Source organism: Dama dama, chromosome 11, assembly GCF_033118175.1.
Source record: "Dama dama isolate Ldn47 chromosome 11, ASM3311817v1, whole genome shotgun sequence".
Lineage (NCBI taxonomy): Eukaryota > Metazoa > Chordata > Mammalia > Artiodactyla > Cervidae > Dama > Dama dama.
This window is the reverse complement of record NC_083691.1, coordinates 100407886-100427921: the sequence shown is the minus strand read 5'-3', so window position 1 is coordinate 100427921 and position 20036 is coordinate 100407886. Positions and strand designations below refer to the sequence as shown.

The 20036-nt window shown below is 48.8% G+C and overlaps 1 protein-coding gene across 1 annotated transcript; it reads left to right on the top strand.

Moving 5' to 3' along the window:
- Positions 1-9362: 9362 nt before the first annotated feature.
- Positions 9363-19999, top strand: LOC133065215 (fumarylacetoacetate hydrolase domain-containing protein 2). The gene is made up of 8 exons (XM_061156028.1): positions 9363-9509; positions 12483-12733; positions 14056-14272; positions 17877-17936; positions 18134-18296; positions 19363-19471; positions 19583-19670; positions 19793-19999. Exons 2-8 carry the CDS (start codon positions 12489-12491, stop codon positions 19853-19855), a joined length of 945 nt encoding a protein of 314 aa, XP_061012011.1. The 5' UTR covers positions 9363-9509; positions 12483-12488; the 3' UTR covers positions 19856-19999.
- The last annotated feature ends 37 nt before the right edge of the window (positions 20000-20036 follow it).

Here is a 20036-nt window from a genome sequence, read left to right as displayed (position 1 = left end):
AACCATCGCATCCTCCCTTGCCCCCTTCTCTTCCTGCGCTCAATCTTTCCCAGCATCAGGGGCCCTTCCAACGAGTCGGTTCTTCACATCAGGTGGCCAAAGCATCAGTTTTTCCAATGAATATTCAGGACTGATTTCCTTTAGGATGGACTGGTTAGATCTCCTTGCTGTCCAAGGGACTCTCAAAAGTCTTCTCCAGAACCACAGTTCGAAAGCATCAATTTTTGATCTTGTAAGGGGCCACAATGACACTTAGGTCTGGACTGTGTAAACTGTCAATAACATATCATTTAATGTTCAGCCCTCCGACTCAAAAAGCTTGCGTAACTGTGCCTTGCCTTCTAATGAGTGGAATGGTTCTCAGAACTTTCTGAGGAGCTGTTCCCAGGTTATAATTCTCCATTTGGCATGAATAACGCTTTGCATTTTCTTTCTTAGCTGGGCTGATGAATGTTTTCATTAACACGCATGACGTAACCAGCAGGATATCCGCCCACCTGAGGGCCCCCTGGAGTCTACCCAGAATGGGAACCAGCACAGCCCATCGATCCCCGCCAGCTTCTCAGTACTCTTCAGGTGTTCCCGTGAGTTCTCCTGATATATGGATTTCATTGTTTGAGTGAGAATCCTGAACATTTTGAGCTGCTTCACTCAAGATTTGGAGGCTTAAGGGATACCAGTACATTTCTTCTGCAGGACCTAGGGTGTTTGGGTAAGATGCCCAGAGAAACACAGGTGGCTGGATTTTTGTTAAAACTGACTTAAATTGCACACAAAAAATGAGTTGATATAAAGTCTGAACAAAACTTTTGCTAGTGAAAGAAGAAGCTGAATTATTCAACTCTGAAGAATAAGGGAGACCCAGTATAGTCAAGTAAACGCTGCTCACCCAGGGACGAGACAGAGGCTGGTGACCCAGCGTTCTGAACAGCCACGATAGTTTCAGGCTGTCACGGTGTCATTGAAGTAAGCCACAGGGGCTCTGCCCGCATCCTAGCCCAGCCAAGGCTCTGAGCCTCTGCGAGGGGCTGTGGGGGAGGGTTCTTTTCCCCTTAGGGTTTAAGTAGATGAATAATGAAATCTAAGCTGAGATCTGGGCTTCCCAAGTGGCTCAGTGGTAAAGAATCCACTAGGAGACACAGTTTTGCTCCCTGGGTTGGGAAGATCCCCTGGAATAGGAATTGGCAACCCACTCCAGTATTCTAGCCTGGAAAATTCCATGGAGCCTGGCAGCTACAGTCCGTGGGGTCGAAAAGAGTCGGACACAATGGAGCACATACACAGGAGAGGAGGTTTACGCAGCTCAAGCTGCGCGCGATGGCCAGTGACGGGAACTCAGCGCGCTGATGACTTCTCGCCCACCTGGTAAGCGGGATTTGATTTTAAAACGTGAAGCCAGAGGGAGGGGGAATGAGGCCAGCAATGGGGAGGTGTATGCACTGGTCTACACCGGGAAGAGGCGGCTTTTCCGAGGGAGTGGGGAAACACCCCGTGTTTACCCGGTTTTGGTCCTTAATGTCTGGTCTCGGCCACCAGCAGGTGGTCACTTAGTATGTAGCAACATCAACACATGGGCTTACTTGGTAGCTCAGCTTAAAGAATCTGCCTGCAATGCAGGAGACCCTGGTTCAATTCCTGGGTCGGGAAGATCCCCTGGAGAAGGGAATGGCAATCCACTCCAGTATTCCTGGGCTTTCCTGGTGGCTTAGACAGTGAAGAATCTGCCTGCAATGTGGGAGACCTGGGTTCAATCCCTGGGTTGGAAAGATCCCCTGGATTAGGGCATGGCAACCCACTCTAGTATTCTTGCCTGGAGAATCCATCCCATGGACAGAGGGGCCTGGTGGGCTACAGTCCATGCAGTCCCAAAGATTCGGACGCGACTGAGTGATTAAGCACAGCACGGCACAAAATCAAAATATAATGAGACTTGAGTGCTGCTGGAGGTCAGATTCATCACCATCTTGGTTGCAGCTGGTTTCATCTGGATTTTTGTTTCTTTGTATCTATCTTCCTTTCTTATCTCTGGACTCTAAAGATTTACTTTAGGGATTTCTCTGGTAATCTAGTGGCCAAGGCTCTGAGCCTCCAATGCAGGGGGCCTGGGCTCAATATCTGGCCAGGAAATGAGATCCTACATGCCGCAACTAAGACCCGGCACAGCCAAATAAATAAATATTTTTCAAAATATTTACATGAACTCCTGCTAAAGGCAGGGGTTGGCAGGTCTGAGCAAATACCTGGAGCAGCTCTGGCAACAACAGGCCATGGCATGCCATGGGAAACAGTCGAGCTGAAGGGTACCTCTTTGGGGAGCTAGGCTCAGAAGCAGCACCTGCACTGCCCTCAGAAAGCTGTTCAGATCATAACTCTTATCCGAATTAGGCCACAGAATTAATACTGGGAAACTGCCTCAAAGGGCAGACAGCTCCTGTGTAAACCACCACCTCTGGGAATGACCACTGGGTTTATATATGCAAATACTTGCAAGTACTTAGTTGGGAACTACAGGAAACTGGGCCCTAACACTGCCAATTGTTTTGGGCACCCCAAAACAATTTTGAGCTCACAGTTAAAGCCAGCAGTCTTCTGGATCTGTGCCTGCAGGGTCTACTGGAAAGAGCAGTGGTACGTGTTTTTCATTTTTCTAAAATTAGGTTTTGTGTGTGTGTCCGACTCTGCGACCCCATGGACAGTGGACCAGGCTTCTCTGTCCATGGGATTTCCTAGGCAAGAACACTGGAGTGGGTTGCGAGGACAAATATCTTAGGGCTAGCTCCTTGGATCCTTTGAAGTGGAGAAATATCTAAATTGGTACAATTTTTTAGAGAGCTCTCATCTTAAACTATTGTACCTTTTCTTTTGGCACCTTTTAAAATTGGTATTCAGAAGCCTGAAAAGCCTTCAAAATTCCCAAATGGCCTCATTGAAAGGTTTCTGTAGAAGGCTAATGAAAGAGCAATGATCTAAAAGGTACTTAAAACTTTATCTGGGGCTTCCCTGATGGCTCAGTGGTAAAGAATCTGCCTGCAACGCAGGAGATGCGGGTTTGATTCCTGGGTCAGGAAGATCCCCTGGAGAAGGAAATGGCATATTCACTCCAGTATTCTTGCCTGGGAAATCACATGGACAGAGGAGCCTGGTGGGCTACAGTCCATGGGGTCGAAAAAAGTCAGACACGACTTAACAACTAAACAACAACGACAAAACTATCTACTGCTCCCCTCTGTCTTCCTTTATTAGAGCACTCATTCTTGTCATCTTCAATCTGAATTGCCTTTCCACTCAGAAGACACTACTAAATGATGACCTTTAGAAATGGAACCACCTGAGGCTGTAGGCAAGGCTCTTCAGATCAAAGGCCAAACTGAGGACCATAGTTAAAGAAATTCTTAAACTCAGGGAGGATCCTCAAAAGTGTTTGCAAATGGATTACCAAAACGAGAGGCCACTAATCTGAATAAACTGACTATATGTGATGTTTGGAGCCTGATAGGAATTTTGCGGGGAGCAGGGGAGGCTTTTCCCTTAAGCTAAATGCGGGAAAGTAAAACATCCCAACATAGGTGAATTTGCTGTCATTGAAGCGGTCATAAACTCCAGGAGTTGGTGATGGACAGGGAGGCCTGGCATGCTGCAGTCCATGGGGTCACAAAGAGTCGGAAATGACTAAACTGAACTGAGGCAGCCATACATGCTTCCACTGCAGGGGGCATGTGTTTGATCCCTTGCCAGGGAACTACGATCCCACATGCTGCATGGCATGGCCAAAAAGAAATAAAATTTCATAATTAAAAAAAGAAATAAAAACAACTGTCCTTGTTTTACAAGTCTAGTCTTTATAGAACAAGAGGTGCGGCTCTAGAAATAATCCAAAGCCTACCACTCACTGCATCACAGTGAGGAAAGAAATTCTATGAGAACGTGTATGTTTCCAGAGGTTATAAAATATATTCATAAGCACCAACCAGGAAATCCTCATATATATATGATATATAGTTCACCATTACTTCTTGGTTTCTTACTAGAGATTAAGGTTAAGAATTATGATGTATGTAACTAAAATTACTACAATAATCCGGGAAACATCTCTATATGCAAGGAAAATGGGAAGTGCATTTTCAGTGGAAGGAGGGTGTGAGGAATGGAAAGGCATTTTCTTCTGAGATGCTGATCCCAGGTTACAGTCCTCAGTTTGGCTCAAATAAAAATTTCCATCTCTTTCTTAGATTGACTGATTATCTTTTCTTTGATAGATGAGTAGGAGTGAGTCAGGTAAAGGGCTGTGGGGTGGGAAGCACTCCTGGCCTAGGGGCTAGGTGGATGGGGCCAGAGCCTAGAAGCATGGGCCATGTCACATTAATTTTTCATTTTCCCAGTGCATGTAAAAGTTGCTACATTGTAGTCTAGTAAGTGTGCAATAGCATTATGTCTAAAAAAGCAATGTGCATGCTCAGTTTCTCAGTCCTGCCTGACTCTTTTGTGACTTCATGGACTACAGCCCGCCCAGCTCCTCTGTTCATGGGATTCTCCAGGCAAGAATCCTGGAGTGGGTTGCCATTTCCTTCTCCAGAGGATCTTCCCAATCCCGGGATCACACTCAGATCTCCTGTGTCTCCTGCACTGGCAGGCAGATTCTTTTTACCACTGAGCCACCTGGGAAGCCCTATAAAAACAATGCACATATATTAATTAATAAATACTTCCTTTTTATTGACACATGGGATTCCATGGTATGGATGGATCACATTGTGTCTAACCCACTGCAGAACACTTTGTTTGTTTCCATGTTTTTAGCTACTACAAATAACACTTTTGTGAATAATCATGTACGGGCATAAGTGCCCACCGCACAGCTGCTGGGCCACACTGTAAGTGCCTCTTTAGTTTTTTTAAGAAATAGTCAATTTTCTAGATTGGCTCTAATATTTTACATTCCCGCCAACAATGTATAAGAGATCCAGTTATCTACATCCTCTCCAGCTTGTGAGATCGTCACTATTTTTTATTTTAGCGGTTCTAATAATTTTGCAGTGCCATCTCGTGCTGGCCTCAGTGTAAACCCCTTCATCTCCAGTGATGCCGAATATCTTTCATGTGGTCATGGGCCATCGAATAGCTTCTTCAGTGAAACATCTCTTTACGTCATTTACCCATTTTCTAATTATATCGGCCTCATCTCTGTTGATTTTTTTTAGATTTTTTTTAATACATTTAGTTTATTTTTTAGCTGGGCTGGGTCTTCATTGCCGCAAATGCACTTTCTCTAGTCGCAGCGAGCAGGGGCTACCCTTCCTTGCGGTGTGCAGGCTTCTCACTGCAGGGACTTCTCCTGCTGCCGACCACAGGCTCTAGGCCTGTGGCTTCAGTAGCTGCAGCACATGGGCTCAATGGTTGAGGCTCACGAGCTCTAGAGCTCTCAGTAGCGGTGGCACACGCTGAGGCATGTGGGTTCTTCCTGAACCAGGGATCAAACCTGTGTCCTTTATGTTGCCAAGTAGATTCTTAAGGACTGGACCACTAGGGAAGCCTCTCTCTGTTGACTTTTGAGCATTCTTTGTACATCCTAGGTCTGAGTCCTTTGTCAGATATGTAGTTTGCAAATCTTTTTTCCCAATTTGTTCCTTGTTCTTGCATACTTGTAGCATCCTTTTGCAGAGCAGAAGCTTTTGAGCCCACTTCATCGATCTTTTTCTTTTCTTTTATTATGTGTTAGGTGGAATGTCTATGAAACTTTCACCAAGGTTATTGAATTACCCTTGCATTCTTGGATAAGGCCCATTTCAGTTCAGTTCAGTTCAGTCACTCAGTCATGTCCAGTTCTTTGCGACCCCATGAATCACAGCACGCCAGGCCTCCCTGTCCATCACCAACTCCCAGAGTCTACCCAAACCCATGTCCATCGAGTCGGTGATGCCATCCAGCCATCTCATCCTCTGTCGTCCCCTTCTCCTCCTGCCCCCAATCCCTCCCAGCATCAGGGTCTTTTCCAATGAATCAACTCTTCGCATGAGGTGGCCAAAGTATTGGAGTTTCAGCTTCAACATCAGTCCTTCCAATGAACACCCAGGACTGATCTCCTTTAGGAGAGACTGGTTGGATCTTCTTGCAGTCCAAGGGACTCCCAAGAGTCTTACTCATGGCAAATGGGCTTCCCTTGTGGCTCAGATGGTAAAGAATCTGCCTGCAATGTGGGAGACCTAGGTTCGATCCTGGGTTTGGAAGATCCCCTGGAGAAGGACATGGCAACCCACCCCAGTATTCTTGCCTGGAGAATTCCAAGGACAGAGAAGTCTGGTGGGCTACAGTCCATGGGGTCACAAAGAGTCAGACATGGTTAAAGAGGCTTAACACACACCCCCAGGAGGAGCTAAGCTTACTGATTTGAGAATTTTCTTTACTAAAATAAGAATTTAGAGCTATACATTTCCTTCCAAGTACTGTCTTAGCAGAGTCCCACAAATTTTGACATGTTATTTTTCATTTTCATTAAGTCAGCCTCCATGACACTCAAGGATCTTTGTTACTGAGCATAGTGGGAACTCCAGCTCCTCACATGGCCTCCACTGTGGAGGGTGACCCTGTTACTACCCAGCAGGGAGCACAGTTCAGGCTCCCCACCTGCCCTTCTCTGACCCACCCTGCTCACCGCTCTGACATGGGGGAAGGGTTGAGGCACTTCATTACAGGCTGGCAAGGGTGAAAATCTAGGCTTCCTACTCCGCCTTTGCTAGTGGGCATGGGGGCCACAACAGTTATTGTCTAAATTTTCTGTTTTGCAAGACTGTCCCTTTCTGGGTCCTTTGACTAAAGGGAGCAGGATTTTCTTGGGGCTTTTTGTGTCTGCACCTATTGGCATTTCCAGTTGCCAGCTTTTTCAGCAACGCCTGTCCAGATATATGAGAAAAAAGAGCCCAGAGAATTCACTGCCGTGTCTCCTCATGGCTATGCAGACCCCAGGCCGACCTGCCTGCTCATCTTTTTTCAGTCTTATGATTGCTTTGTGTAGGTTTTTAGTTGTACTTAACAGGAGGAATAAAGACAAATGCTTCTGCATTTTTCTGGACACAGAAGTCCTCTGGCTGCTTTTAAATTTTTCTGTTTATCACTAATATGGACTAACTTGCTTATGCTATGCCATGATGTCATTTTCCTCATGTGTCTTGTGTTTGAGGGTTGTTGAGATTCTTGTATAGTGGGTTTATAGTTTTCATCACATTTAGAAAAGTCTTGGTCATTATATCTTCAAATTTTTTTTTTCTGTTCCCCCTTCCCTCTCCTCTACTTTAGGGTCCAATTACACATATATTAAGCTGTTTGAATTTCTCCCAGAGAAATGGTCTTTTCTAATGATCTTTTAAAAAAAAAAAAAAACACCTCACTAGACATAAGATCTGCTGGCATATTTTAAAAAATAATTTTAATATTTTTTGGTTGCATCAGGCAGCATGCAGGATTTTCATTACCCAACCAAGAATCACACGCTCTGCAGTAGAAGAGTGGAGTTTTAAACAGTGAACTGCCAGGGAAGTCCCCCTGACTGTGCCTCTATTTTTTTCCTTCACATGTTTTTCAGGAAGGTATCCCAACTCTTAGAGTGCTTACATCCTCAGTATGTACATTAATTTTCTTGGGGAGAATCTTACCTTTGTTTCCAACAATGCTGGCGGCATGCGGGGATATACTGCAGACTCAGTTCTGCTGTGGGCACAGTCGGGGGGCTTCCCTTTTTGAACAGTGCCCTTTCCTTTTTTGTAGATTCACACGCACACGGCCAAAGAAACAGCTCCACGTTTTCTAAAAGGCCTAGAGAACATTAGTCTCTTCCCTTCTCCTTTGTGTCGGTCATTTCGGCAAATTACCAGAAGATGGAGGCACCAGCCCAAAAGCTAGTGCTGTTTTCAAATTCACCAATCTTCTTTTCTGCAACGTTGACTCTGCCTTGTAGGGTATTTTTCATCTCAGACATTGCAGTTTACATTAGTAGAAGTTTGGTTTGAGTCTTTTTAAAAAAAATCTTCCCTTTCTCTACTTAACTTTTGAAGTTATGAGTTCTCTTGTCTCACTGTTTCCCTTCCATCTCTCTGGCTCATCCTTACATGCTGGGTCTCCTGACTGGGGGTTATGCTAGGCTCTCTTTAGCACATCCCCCACCCATGACACTCACCCGCCATGTTCCATTTACATGGGCTGTTGTCCATGGGGTCACACAGAGTCGGACACGACTGAAGTGACTTAGCACGCATGCATGCTGACCTGCATCTTCAAACGGGAAAACAGCTGAAGCTCCAGACCCATGCAGAGCCCCCTTTAATAACCTACAGACACATTAAATACAACCCACCCAAAACTGAGCTCACCATCCTCTCCCCAGACACATTGCTTTCCTGGAACCCGTGTCTTGGTGAATGGCACTGCCATCTACCAGGCCAAAGACCTAGGAGTCAGCCTTACACCTCTTTCCCTCTTAATCCCACCTCCTGTCATCACTGAGGGCTGTCAGTTCTGCCTTCTAAACATCTCAGCACTTTCACCATCCCTGCCGCACACCAAACCGCTGCTCTCAGCTGCATCACTCTTACCCAGACACCTTTCCTTGCAGGAGTGGCCTGAACAAAACGTCTCAAATGCAACCCACTCCCTCTGAGGACATTCCAGTGGCCTCCTGTGAGATTAGCTAAGGCTCAAACTCCTTCCTTAGGGCAAATAAAACCCTTGATGGTCTGCTCCTTGATTAAGTGTTGGGACTCTAGCCCAGACCGCCTCCTATGTCTTCATATGCCAGAGGCCTGGAAAGTACGATTGTTTGTTTAATTAAACCACCTCTCCACTAGAATACCTGTTTTCTAATAATGGAGGTTATGCCTCCCACTACCCTGTGTGCAGCCCATATGAAGGCAGGACTGTAAAAAGGCTGCACTTGGGGTCAATATGACATCTTGAGTAAAACACTTCCGGCCTCAGGTTGCCCAGATGTAAAATGGGTACAAACATCCCTCCTCTCTTCACTGATCTGGCACAATCGAAATGCTTGTCTTTGTCAACCAGCGCGCCATAATTTGGTCTCCACCGCGTTTTGCTCAAGATCAGAGCAGGGCCTGGTCCAGATACAGGGCCTCAGGCGGGCCCAGGGCGCAAAATTTCAGGAAGCACACACTTTCAAGTTCGGGACGCAAGGCGTCCCGAGAGCGAGTGCCTCGGGAAATGTGCCCGGCGTACAGAGACTGAGCCAGCAGGCCTGCACGATCAAGTAAGAAACCAACTACCCTTCAGCGCTGGGCCCGCCCCCTCCGCAACGTGCTTCCGGCACCGAACTAGACGCCCTACTATTGGCCGTTGTCCCCGTGACGTCACGAGCGCGCGCCGCCTCCGCTGACGTCTTATTTAGGTGAGCCCCTCGGCTCACCCCCTTGTTAGAACTCTAGGCTGGTAGCTGTCTCCGGAGCTCAGTACCTGCGCTCAGGCGCCGGGTGGTCGTGGTCTCGGGCCCCGACAGCGCAGAGCGCCAGGTAGGTTAGATCTGGGCCAGATGGCGGGGCGCGCCGGGCCTCCGCCTCCCTCCTGGCCTCCCGGGATGGGCAGGACTGAACGCTGCTGCCCCGCCTCTCCGACCACTCTGATGGGGTGGGCGGGCCCTTCTGAGCGCCCACCGAGTGCAGGGGAGCTAGGCATACAGGGAAACTGGGGGACCCACACGGGGGCGCAGACGAGTGGATAGTGGCACGCGATCCCGGACGCAAACCTTCGTCTCGCAGGCTTATGACGCCTGCGCCGCCCCAGGTCCCAGCCTTTTTGCTTAAGGACCCTTTTCTGGAGCTGGATTGAGCTCAGGCACTGTAGCTCGCTGATTCCCGCAGAAGCAGCGGGGCCACTTTCAGGTGCCGTGGCTGGTGATTTCACCTTAACCCTCAACGCCCCTTCTGTGAAATGAGGCGCTCTGCCTGGAGGGATTGCTATAGGGCGAAATGAGAACCTGCTAGGGTCTGTCACGTGGGAAGGTCAGCCTGTGGTTATCTGGGAGAGCAGGTGACCAGCCCTCTCCCGGAGGCAGTAGCCAGCAGATCAAATTTCCCGGAGCAGGGCTGACGGCTTGCAGGGAGTCCCTGAGCCTCCAAATCTCCTGTTGGAGGTTCCTATTTCTCCTCAATACCCCTGGGCTAAAGTGTCCCACGCTTAACACCCTGAGGACACAAGGACACGTTAACCCAAATCAAGAACTCCAGTGTCGCCTGGACCTGGATTCAAGTCCCAGCACTTTACTGTAGACTTTTTATCTGTGAAATGGGACCAACAGACCCTACCTTCCACAGTTGTCAGGAGAATTAAATCAGACATTGCAGGTAAAGCGCTTAAGGTAAGACCTGGTGTTCAGTGGGATCTGTTTAGTCTTAGTGTGTGAAGTATCTGAGTGCTAACACTGTAGCTTGAACAGCCCTTGCCCGTGGCATGGTTGGTGCTTGTGTGAGGTAGGAGGTTTTAAACTCCTGGTTTTCTGGTTAAACCCATCAGCCAGCACAGTGAGCAATCAGAACAGTGATCTGGATCTAATCAGTCTTTAACTTATCAAGGCAGATGGAACCATCGGAGAACCAGGAGTCTGGGATTACCTCCAAGTGCCTGAGCATAATGCATGCTAAGTCGCTTCATTTGTATCTGACTCTTTGTGACCCCATGGGCTGTAGCCCACCAGGCTCCTCTGTCCATAGGATTCTCCAGGCAAGAATGCTGGAGTGGGTTGCCATGCCTTCCTCCAGGAGATCTTGCTGACCCAAGGATTGAACCCATGTCTCTTTCGTCCCCTGCATTTGCAGGTGGGTTCTTGACTTGGGCACCACCTGGGAAGCCCAAGCATAAAGGAACTTTTAAAAGCAAGGAACCATGAAGAGGAGGGACTTTTGGAACTGAGGCCAGACTTAGAAACAAAAAAAGAAGAGAATGGGTTTTGTCTTTGAGTGGAGCCTAGAACTCAAGATGGGACCTGAGCCTTGTTGATAACTTTGTCAGTGATTTGAGGAGGGATGGCACCTCCTCTTGAGATGGATGATCACCGAGCTTTCCCAAGTAGTGAAAAGTCAAGCCCCTGCTCCGACATTCCTTCTTTCAGCTGAGACTAGCTGAGAACCTGCTGTGTGGCAGGCGCAGTACTAGGCGCTGTGCACCCAGTAGTGAAAGAGACAGTCATGGCCCAGGAACCCAGAGAGGAGAGCGCCCCCATCAGGCTTAGCCCCGAACCCTCTGCAGCCTCTCCCCAGGCAGCCTGTGCTCTCGCCCATGCGTGCGTGCTTAGTTGCTCAGTCATATCCAGCTCTTTGCAACCCCAGGGGCTGTAGCCTGCCAGGCTCCTCTGGCCATGGGATTTTCCAGGCAAGAATACTGAAGCGGGTTGCTATTTCCTATTCTAGGGGATTTTCCTGACTCAGGAATCAAACCTGTGTCTCTTGCGTCTCCTGCATTGGCAGGCGGGTTCTTTAACATAGCACCATCTGGGAAGCCCACATAGGAGGGTAACAGGATCAAATTGGCATTTAAAAAATGACTTCTGTCAGCTTGTCTTTGAGTGGAGCCTGTTTCACCTGCAGTCTCTTGCTCATGATAGCAAGAGACTTTAATGAATTCCGAGTCCTATTCATTTTAGCCTAGCCCACACTTCCTCAAGAAACTCAACAAAGGCAGGGCCCTCAATCTTCCCAGCTGCTATTGCTGCTGCTGCTAAGTCGTGTCCGACTCTGTGCGACCCCATAGATGGCAGCCCACCAGGCTCCGCCATTCCTGGAATTCACCAGGCAAGAACACTGGAGTGGGTTGCCATTTCCTTCTCCAATGCAGGAAAGTGAAAAGTGAAAGTGAAGTCGCTCAATTGTGTCCGACTGTTCGTGACCCCATGGACGGTAGTCCACCAGGCTCCTCCGTCCATGGGATTTTCTAGGCAACAGTACTGGAGTGGGGTGCCATTGCCTTCTCCGAATCTTCCCAGCAGTGGTCTCAGTGACTGAACCCTACTTAACCACATCAGTTGTTAACATCAGCCTTCCCTGCAGGCAGGACGGCAGGGCTGAGTGTGTCTGGCCTGCATCGTTTGCCCAGTGCCTCGGTGGTGCAGGTACAGCCCAAGCTGTCAGGAAGCACCGGTTGAAGGAAGATGGGACCTAGCTCAGTGGCTGGCATGAAGTAGTTGCTTCTCTAGAAGTGTTTCATTGTCGTTGTTCAGTTGCTAAGTTGTGTCTGACTCTGAGACCCCATGAGCTGCAGCATGCCAGGCTTCCTGGTCCTTCACTGTCTCAGTGTTTCATTACAGGCACAGAATTGAGCAAAACTTGACCTTATATACGTGGTGAAATAACTTAAAACCTGGACCACTTCCCATGCCGTGTGCCAGGAAAGGCCGATGGGGCGAAAAGCCTTGGGCTGCAGCTCGAGGAGCTTTGGGAACCCCAGCGATAGTTTCAGGCCCTCTGTCCTCGGGACCCACTTTCTCCCCATAGGAGCTGATGCTGGGGTCTGGTGGAAGGAGGTTGCTCACGACTGTGCTGCAGGTGCAGAGGTGGCCCTTTCAGCCCTCCAGAGATATGAGATTGGTGCAGTTCCAGGCACCCCACCTAACGGGACCCCACCTGGGCCTGGAGTCAGGGAATGGCGGGGGTGTCATCAACCTCAACGCCTTTGAGCCCACACTGCCCAGGACGATGGTGGAGTTCCTGGAGCAGGGAGAAGCCACTCTGTCAGTGGTGAGAAGGTAAGTCAGCAGGCAGCATGGCCCTGCCCTAGCTGCCCCGTTCTCCCCTCCCCCCTCACCACCCAACCCCTGCCCTGGGAAACAGAACCAGGGTAGTTCTTTTGCAAGGGATCAGCGTAATGCAGGCTTCCTTTCTCTGAGCAAAGAGCCTTAGGAGTCTTGTGTGACAGTAGGCTCAGTTTACAGGGGGCCCCAGGGAGGATGACTGACCTTCCCCGGGCCACACACTTGGTGAGGGGGCCAAGATTCTACTCTGTCCCACTGCCTTCCCTAGGGGGTTAAGGCCTGCTTGCCTGAGGGGCTGGAACCTGGGGTCCTAAGAGGGGAGAGAACTGCAAAGATGTTCTTAAAGACGGTTCTTGGGTTTGAGTTGGATTAGGTAGGTGCCTCCCTGAACCCAGGAGCTCTATGGTATCTGGTCTAAAGATGTTGACACACAGTAAATTAAAAACCACTCTGAGACGTCATTTTCACCTGTTAAGCTGATATAAATACAGATGTTTGACAACACACAATGTTGGTAACAGTATTTTCCCCCTACTTTCATATTCTTGCAAGATTAGAAACTCCTTCCATGTCCCTTATTAGAGAATTGGGTGCATCTACTGTGCAGTAATATACAACCATACAAAAAAGAGGAAGCTAATAGACTTTATATGTTAAGATCTCTAAAATACATATTTTTAAAAAGGCGTATATATAACGTGCTGTCATTGGCATAAAAAAGATGGGAGAAGAATTTACACAGAGTGACTGTGAAGATCTATACAGGACACAGCACTCGTCTGTGGGGAGGGAGTGGGGTGCCTAGGAGAAGGGGAGGAAGACAGAGCTTTCTTTTATCCCCATTTGCACCCTTTGAATTCACTTACATGGAAATTATTATGTATTTCTGTATTATGTAATTCCATATTATGTTGTTGTTTAGTCGCTAAGTACTATCAGACTCTTTGTGACCCCACAAACTGTAGGTCGCCAGGCCCCTCTGACCATGGGATTCTCTAGGCAAGAATACTGGGGTGGGTTACCATTTCCTTCTCCAGGGGACCTTCCCAACCCAGGGACTGAACCCTCATCTCCTGCATTGGCAGGTGGATTCTTTACCACCGGGCCACCTGAGAAAGCCCATATTACCTAGTGGGGGAGAGGAAGTCAACACTGGATGAACATAAACAGTACTCTCATATCAAGGGGCAATAGCTGGGCTTGATTTTCAATGCTGACTCTGATGGTTGCTCTAGAAAGTATGTTTTAAAAAGCAAAGCTTGGTAGCAGCTGCAGGGTCTCCTCAGCAGGCCCCTCTCCTGTTCTGGTCTTTGCAGAGCACTGGCCACCCACTTGCCAGTCCTCCCATGGACAGAGGTGACACTCCTGGCCCCAGTCACTCGGCCAGACAAGGTGGTGTGCGTGGGCATGAACTATGCGGACCACTGCAGAGAACAGAACGTGCCTGTGCCCAAGGAGCCCATCATCTTCAGCAAGTTTGCTAGCGCCATCGTGGGGCCCTACGATGACATCATCCTTCCGCCCGAGAGCCAGGTGGGTGCCTACCCCCCATCCCCCCACCCCGGGCACTGGGGCCCATCACACAGGTGCTCAGCGTCCCGCCTAAGGGAACCACCTGTTGCTCAGTAGTGCATTAAACAGAAACTCCAGGGTATTATACAGTGATAAGACAGCTCCTGGGGGGAAAAAAGACATTAATTGTTTTTCTGTTTGATTATAAAAGTAATATACTTGCTTCATAGAAAATAAATAAAATAGGTAAAGAAATTACATAAATTTCATAATTTTCAAATTTCAGAAGTACATAAATACATAAAGAAATGAAAAGCTACACATGTCCCCACTGTGCAGGGCTTGCAGCATTCATGTTCTACTGTATATCTTCCCAGAATTTTTTTTTTCCCTTTGAACTTGTTTTGGGGGAATAGCCAATGAACCATGTTGTGATAGTTTCAGATGAACAGCAGAGGGACTCAGCCATACATATACATGTATCCACTCTCCTCCAAACGCCCCTCCCATCCAGGCTGCCACATGACATTGAGCAGAGTTCCATGTGCTATAAAAGGTCCAACCTTGTCGGTTATCCATTTTAAATACAGCAGTGTGTACATGTTCATCCCAAACTCCCTAACTATCCCTTCCCCCCTGCCCCAGCAACCATAAATTCATTCTAGCCAGTGAGTCTGTTTTGTAAGTAAGTTCATTTGTATTGCTTCTTTTTAGATTCCACATATAATTCCCAGGGTTTTTCTATTCCTGTTTCTGTTTATACTGTGCATGTGCCTACCATTTACTTAAGTTCTCTATCAAGAACATTTTTCATGCCATTAAATATTCTCCCCTGACGTTTTTTAGGTTACTGCTTAGTTTTCTCTTGTATCAGTGGCCATAATTTATTCAGTAGTCCTCATATTGCTAAATAGGTTGTTTGCAGTTTTTAGCTTTTATAATGTTGCAGTAAACATCCTTACAGAAGAGACTTTGCACATCCATGAATGTGTGATTATTTCCTTTAAATTAACTCTTAGAATGTGAATGTCTTTATCAGGGTATAGGCAGGGTTTCAAAAATTAGCCAGAGTGACCTTCGGCTGCAAAAGCAGTTTGCATATCCACCGGCAGTGTATGTACCCTTACTAGTACTTTAAAATTTTTAGTTTAGAAATACTTTGAAAATTATAGTAAAGTTGGAGGGAAAAAATGCAGTGACTACCCAGCATCTTTACCTGGATTCACAATGTACATTTTGCTGTATTTGCTCTTCTCTCCCTCCCTCCCTCCCCCGCCCTGTTTTCCCACGTCTCTACTTCCTTCCCTTCCCTCATGTCCCACAGGCGCACACACACTTTTTTAAGGGGGGTTAGTAGAAAGAACTTTACAAAGTAAATTATAGACATTAAGACAGTTCACTCATAATTGCAAGTCATGTAGGAGAGCAGTCCTCCTCCTGGGTTTCCTTACCCTCCTGCTCTCCACCCAGGCGCCCCTTCCCAGTAAAGTCTGTTGCTTTGTCAGCAAAAAAAAAAAGTTCACTCATAAAAACTTCAGCATGCATCTCCTGAGAATAAGGACAATGTCCTACATGACCATAGTACCATTACCACAGCTAAGAAAGTTAACATTAACCATATCTAAGTTAATATTCACCAGTCCAATTGGGAATATTAGCAGTTGCCTCCAAAGGTGACTTTTAACTTGGGTCCTATTTTGTTTTTTGGTGTTGGTGCAGGACCAGTCAGGGTCACACGTTGCATTTGGTTATATCTCTTAGTGCCTCTTGTCCAGAACAGGGATTCACAGACTTTTTCTCAAAGGGCCAGTTAACAGTAAGTGTTAGGCTTTGAGCAGCAAGTAGTGTCTGTAGTCACAGTTCGGCTTTGCCACTGTTGTGTGAAAGCAGCCTGGCTGGTCCATGAAGGAGCATGACTGTGTCCCAGGAAAACGTTATTTACAGGAACAGAGACAGCAAACAAGCAAGGATTTGGCCTGTGGGCCACAGCCTGCTGACCCCTGATCTCAAGCAGTTTTTCTCCCTGCCGTTTTTATCTGTCATGACAGACTTTTTGAAGAAATCAGGCACATTGTCTTATAGCATGTCTCACACTCTGGATTTGTCTGGTTGGTCTGTCATGATTAGGTTCAGGTTAAACATTTTTGTCAAGTTCTACACAGGTTAATCTGCTCAGGCTGCTGTCACAAAATACTGTAGAATGGATGACTTATAAAACAAGACATTGAGTTCCTGAAATTCTAGAGGCTGGGAAGTCCAAGATCAAGGGACCAACAGATTAGGACCCACTTTCTGGCCCACAGATGACTGCCTCTTCACTGTGTCCTTGGAGCGAGCTCTCTAACATCTCTCTTTATAAGGGCACTAGCCTCTTCACGGGGGCTCTGCCCTCATGACCTGATCACCTCTCATACCATCACACCTCATGCCATCACCCTGGGGTTTAGGTTGCGGTAGATGAGCTGGGGGATGGGGAGGGACCCTGACATTGTCTGTAGCAGCAGGTGCACACTTGTATCACATCCAGGGTCAGCTGGTCCTTAGTGTCCGTGATGCTCACATGACCTCTCCATGGTAAAGGTACATTTCACTGTGGAAACAAGCAAACAGTCTGCAGAGGAGTCACTGAAACCACGTGACTATCTTATTTGCCTCACAAGTTCTCTTCCAGGGATCATCTGGTCATCCTTCCCTGAACCCATTACTGCAGTAAGGGTTAGAAAAAGCTGACTTTTTTTCTCTGTCATGCCTTCAACTTTTATTAGCTGGTAATCTGTGGAGAAACACTGCTTGGTTTTTTGTTTTACCCCTGTCCCTTTATCACTGTAAATTCCTGATTTTTACTTTTATCCAATATGTCATAGACCATAGTCCATCATTTACATTGTTTCTGACACTCAGAGGATCTCAGTTTGGTTAGGGGGAGGCTTTCGGATGGCCCCCACCCGCATCACTTTCTGAGCACTTCCTTCCTATGGCCAAGCAGTTCCAGGCTTGTCTCGTACTCTCGTCACCGACAGGGACTTGGCCCTTTCCCCAAGAAATACAGTTCTTTTTTGTGTTCATGGTAGTTACTGTTAGAAAAGTCAGTTTGCATGGCTAACTTGTATCTAGTTTATATTTGCACTTTGCTAATTATGGAACAAGCTGAGCATTTTTCCTTTTTGTGGCCGTGTGTATATATTTTTGTAAACTGCTTATTCAAGCCTTTGGCCCACGTTTATTTTGGCATGTTGATCTTGTTATTATTTAAGTGAGTTAGTGCATTAAAGCACTTAGAATAGTGCCTGGCAAACAAGTAGAGTTAGCTATTGTTATTCGGTATTTATCCTTTTTTGGAAGTATCAAGAGTGATTTTGGTAAAACTCCCTCCCCAGAAAAATGTTGCTTTTCCACAGTCCCTGGAGTCACTCTGCCTGCCTGCAGCGGTGCTGCCTCCACTGCCCGAAGTCTGTGGTCCACACGTGACACCTCCCCTGCGGGGCCTCCCCTAGGGCTGCCGTCTCCCACGTACGGGCTAGCAGCCACCCCACCGTTAAGAGGCCTGGCCCCCCGCGGCAGGAGCCCCTCAGCGGAATAGCGGAGCCCAGGGCCCAGCAGCTCACTGCCCCTTCCCGCCCTGCAGGAGGTGGACTGGGAAGTGGAGCTGGCCGTGGTCATTGGGAAGAGAGGCAAGCACATCAAGGTGAGGGGGAGGGCCAGCTACCCTGGCACTGGGGAGTGGTTGGCAGCTACCCGCCCCTGACGTGGCCTTGCCCCTCGCCCACCACCACCTCAGCTGTCTGCAGCCGTAACATGGGATCGAGGCTTTGAGACCCTTTGTGACCAAGCTTGGTGTCACCATGAGCTAACCTCCCATCTGGCCACCCCCTGCCCCCACAGGCTGCAGATGCCATGGCCCATGTGGCTGGCTTCACTGTGGCACACGACGTGAGTGCCCGTGACTGGCAGGTGAGACGCAATGGAAAGCAGTGGCTGCTGGGGAAAACCTTTGACACCTTCTGCCCTCTGGGCCCTGCCTTGGTGACCAAGGACAGTGTGGCAGGTAGGTGCCTGCTGCCCGCTTGGTGACTCCTCTCCTTGCTCTTGCGTGGATGCGTCAGTGAAGCCGCTTTCCAGAAGGGGAGTGAGGGGCATGGCCCGCCGAGGGCCCCATCCCCGGCTGCCCTCTCGTTGACTGTTGGATTAGAGCAGATCGCTCCACCTGGGCTGAGTGCTCCACTGGCCTCCCTCCCGGCCCCTCACCGTAGAGGCCTACAGCAGCAGAGGCGGGGACTCCGTACTCGTGACATGCAGTACAGGGGCCAGGGCTCTCTCCTGACACCTGGATCAGGCTTCCTCTGGCTGCACCATCTGGGAGAGGCCTTACGTCGGAAGGAAGCAGGGCTGGCCTTGGAGCATCGCAGAGAACAGCTGTTCCTGAGCCCCCGGCCCTTTCTTTAATAGAGATAGGAGCTAACCCCCAGGGCCTCACCCAGCCGGCGTGTAGCCAGGTGGCAGCAGCTACAAGCAGCAAGGGCACAGTGAGAGCCTGGAGAAAAGACAGGGGTGAGGAGGACAGCACAGCCACCCGGGCGGGGCCTGTCTGTGTAATTCAGCCTCACAGCGCCGCTTGCAGTCAGTCATCATTGAAGTTAAACTGGGTTCCTGGGGGTGTCCCTGTGGATGTGTGAACCACCAGAAAGTCAGGATGAAAGTGCTGGTGATGCAGGACACTATTAGAGGTGAGCCGGCAGGTGCAGGGGTCTTCACTACTGCTCATGCTGTTACCCTGCTGCTTTGTAACACGCAGTCAGCCTCTGCTGCAGATAGAATCTGGTTTTTAAGGCAAAACCCAGCCACTGTTCTCTGCCCCTTGAGTCTGGAACATTCCCTCATTAACCCATCCACTGACCACCGGCGGGCACTGTGTTGGGTGGTGGGCAGAGGGAGGCCTGGGCAGGCCAGAGTCCACACACACTCCAGGGTGGGAGCGCCAGGAGCAGGCACAGGGAGCCCAGCAGACAAGCCTCTCACCTGGCAAGGCCACCCTGTGCTTTCGTTTCCTGACTGTCCGGAGGGCTTTGAGGGTCAGAAAGGAGAATCCCAAATGTGTTGTTTTTGCATTTCAGATCCACACAACCTAAAGATCTGCTGCCGAGTGAATGGGGAAGTGATGCAGAGTAGCAACACCAACCAGATGGTGTTTAAGACAGAAGAGCTGATAGCCTGGGTCTCTCAGTAAGTGGGATAGAGCCTGGCCCCAAACAGCCACCTGGGGGCTTTACTGAGCCCCCCATGCCAGGCTGTGGCACCTCAGCCCCTGACCTCACCTGGCCCTTCTGCCCGTAGGTTCGTTACTCTTTACCCAGGGGATATCATCCTGACCGGGACGCCCCCAGGTGTGGGGATGTTCAGGAAGCCTCCTGTCTTCCTCAAGGTAGGTTGGCTGAGCAAGGAAAGGCAGAGGCCTGGCAGGGTTGGCTCAGACCCGAGAAACCCAGGTCTGTGTATGTGCGCCACGCCTCAGGCCCGACAGCCTCACGGCCCACTCTGTTGCAGAAGGGCGATGAAGTCCAGTGTGAGATTGAAGACCTGGGTGTCATCGTGAACAAGGTGGTGTGATGACTGCTGCTGCAGGCAGAAGGGGCATTTGTTCCCACAGAGCCCAGCATGGCGAGAGGCCCAGTGCCAGCCCCCGAGGCTTCTCTTCAGGTAGAGGGGGAGGCGATGGTGCTCACCTCCTCAATAAACTTCATCCTCCCTTAGGATGTGTTTCAAGGAGTGAGAGGGCATTCTCACCCCG

Coding starts and splice junctions, on each gene's coding strand:
- LOC133065215 (XM_061156028.1), top strand. CDS start 12,489: ATGCTGGGGTCTGGTGGAAGGAGGTTGCTCACGACTGTGCTGCAGGTG. Junction 12,734..14,055: donor ACTCTGTCAGTGGTGAGAAG/GTAAGTCAGCAG, acceptor TGGTCTTTGCAG/AGCACTGGCCACCCACTTGC. Junction 14,273..17,876: donor TCCTTCCGCCCGAGAGCCAG/GTGGGTGCCTAC, acceptor CCCGCCCTGCAG/GAGGTGGACTGGGAAGTGGA.